The sequence below is a fragment of the Oreochromis niloticus genome, linkage group LG14 (assembly GCF_001858045.2).
Source record: "Oreochromis niloticus isolate F11D_XX linkage group LG14, O_niloticus_UMD_NMBU, whole genome shotgun sequence".
NCBI classification, from domain to species: Eukaryota; Metazoa; Chordata; class Actinopteri; order Cichliformes; family Cichlidae; genus Oreochromis; species Oreochromis niloticus.
In genome coordinates, this window is record NC_031979.2 from 8940046 (window position 1) to 8942340 (window position 2295).

The 2295-nt window shown below is 39.5% G+C and overlaps 1 protein-coding gene across 1 annotated transcript; it reads right to left on the reverse strand.

Moving 5' to 3' along the window:
• Positions 1-265: 265 nt before the first annotated feature.
• Positions 266-2295, reverse strand: LOC102077621 (uncharacterized protein C22orf31). Its single transcript, XM_005454309.4, has 5 exons — positions 2130-2295; positions 1467-1580; positions 1114-1182; positions 829-1031; positions 266-728 (listed from the first exon to the last, which is right to left on the reverse strand). The coding sequence occupies exons 1-5, from the start codon at positions 2262-2264 to the stop codon at positions 530-532; spliced, it is 720 nt and encodes a 239-aa protein (XP_005454366.3). The 5' UTR covers positions 2265-2295; the 3' UTR covers positions 266-529.

A 2295-nucleotide genomic window follows, 5' to 3' on the forward strand; every position in this document is an offset into this window, starting at 1 on the left:
AAATACCTGCTGACCTCTCAGCTTGCCCAGCTTAAGTCATTGTTAAAGGTAGAGGGACACACTTGTATGATGAACACAACTACAGTTTTTATGAGATTGACCATAAACACAGTTTTCATTGACTGCGATAGCCAACTGTGGTAACATTTTGGGAGTAATGTAAAGGCTGGATGCACAGATGAATTGACAGGTGAGAAGCTTTACAAGAGCTCTTTCTGAGATAAGAAGAGAGAGAGATTGCTTTACTTTGGTTACATTTAGATTTTTTATTTTTTGCAAAAACTTCTAGAAGAGGATGGAGGCTGTAGTAGGAGCACGAGGAGTTTATCCGAGTGGGCAGACAGTCTTACAGTGAATGCAAAGTGTGAAGGTGGAGCTGAGGGGTGGTGCCTCAGCAAATTGTCTCCTGCAGGTGATTTTGTCACTAATGAATTCATTTAAAAGTTTTATTTACAGATTATTTAAAGCTTATTTACACAGACTCAGTAACTGTTCTCATTTCTTTCACTGTTTCTCTGAGCTGTTCAGTTCAGCACTCGGGTTCTTCCGTAGTATCCACATTAAATTCAGGAGGACACTCTTCAACTCCGTAAGTCACGTCCACGTGAAGGCGGCCGTCTTCATCAGTAGACATAATCATTGTGTGACGGTTCAGTCTCTCCCATAGCTTCTTCTTTATGAGGCGTCCCAGCTCAGAACTGTATGGACGAAGCTGTCCGTTCTCGTCTCTGTGAGGAACAGAAGAAACACAAAGTTTTAAGCCATTTTTTTTGTCGGGCACGGTGGGGGTTGGGGGTGGGGGGCAAAAGACGCTTGATCCACACTGACCTCAGCATATCATCGACCACTTCATGGTACACCTGCTGGTACTCTTCTACTGAGCGGTTGTGGATCTTTAGAGGGCTGTCTGGCCGAGGTGCAACAGTAGAAGGTTGGAGGTTGGGGGCTGTATTTGAGACCGGAGGCAGCTCAGCATCAGGGATGGTGGCTGATGGTCTTGTGAGTGTGTCGTCTGCATCTGAGGTGGAGGCCTGAGGGGTGGAAGACATATATCTATCATTTATTTGTTATTAATTCAGCACCACAGCAGAAAGTCTAGAAGAGACAGACAACCTTGGTTTTTCTCCTTTTCTGGGGAAGGATGTCTGCACTTGGAGAGCGCTGGCGTTTCACTTGAGTGTGCTGTAAGTGGAAAAAGGCAGTAAGACACAAGAAAATCCTTAAAAACATCCTACAAGAGACAAATCTCCATCAGAAATATTGACCACTCTCACAGGAGATGACAAAAATTGCCCAGATCTTAATATTGAAGAAGAGATTTAAAACATGAGTAGCAACAGAGCACAGCTGTGAATAAAGATTTGATAGAAAGTAAACAAGTAAGTGTTGTAAATGAATCCAACAATATATTATTCACGTATATTCACATATTTTATCGTTTAACATATGAGAATCAGATGTGTAACCTGCTCATCCTTGAAGCACTGACACCGTCTACAGGCTCCAGGCTTTCTCCTCCTCTCTGATAGCTGTGCAGAGACTCTCTTTGCTGTGAGGCTGTCTTGGACTTCAGCAGCACACTGCAAAATGTCATACACATCAGAAAAACACCTTTCTAACACAGCATATGTAATACACGTCACTTTTAAGAAATTTCCTAAAACTAAATTGGATTTTCTGGAAGACTGAACACCACAGTGTTTTCCTGCCACCTAAAATTTACATGCAAACAGCGGTTAAGTGAAACTTTAGCTAAATACATAATATCAGGTTATAGTATTTCAGATTCACTGGGTTGACTTGTTTAAAACAATGAGATCCAAATGGATGAAAAGGTTTAATTACAATAGATGCAGTAAAACATTTATGCATGCATTTGCATTTGTTTTGAATTAAATTAAGTTTAGCCAACTTTGAGTGCTACCGATGAATGCACGTCTATTCACACTCTTACGTAAATTGTAAATAAAGTAAATTGAGCAAATTGTCCTTGAAATGGCTTCATTGGATATATATTTACAATAAATAAGGTTTTTTTAAATTGAAGACATGAGAAAATCTTAAATCTAAACTTTCAGGCCTATAAAAATCTCAGAGGTGAAACTCATTGAAAACAAATCAAATCTCACATTTTCCATGATGGAAGTCGCTTTCTTCTGGCTCTGTGAATTTTTAGTCCTCATCAGGATAAAAATATTCTTCAATAAAACTGATAATTTGCTAGAAATCACTGTGTGAAAAGTGTCAAAAAGGATCTTGAGCATCAGAATGTTTGTTTAGGTTTAAATGATGAAT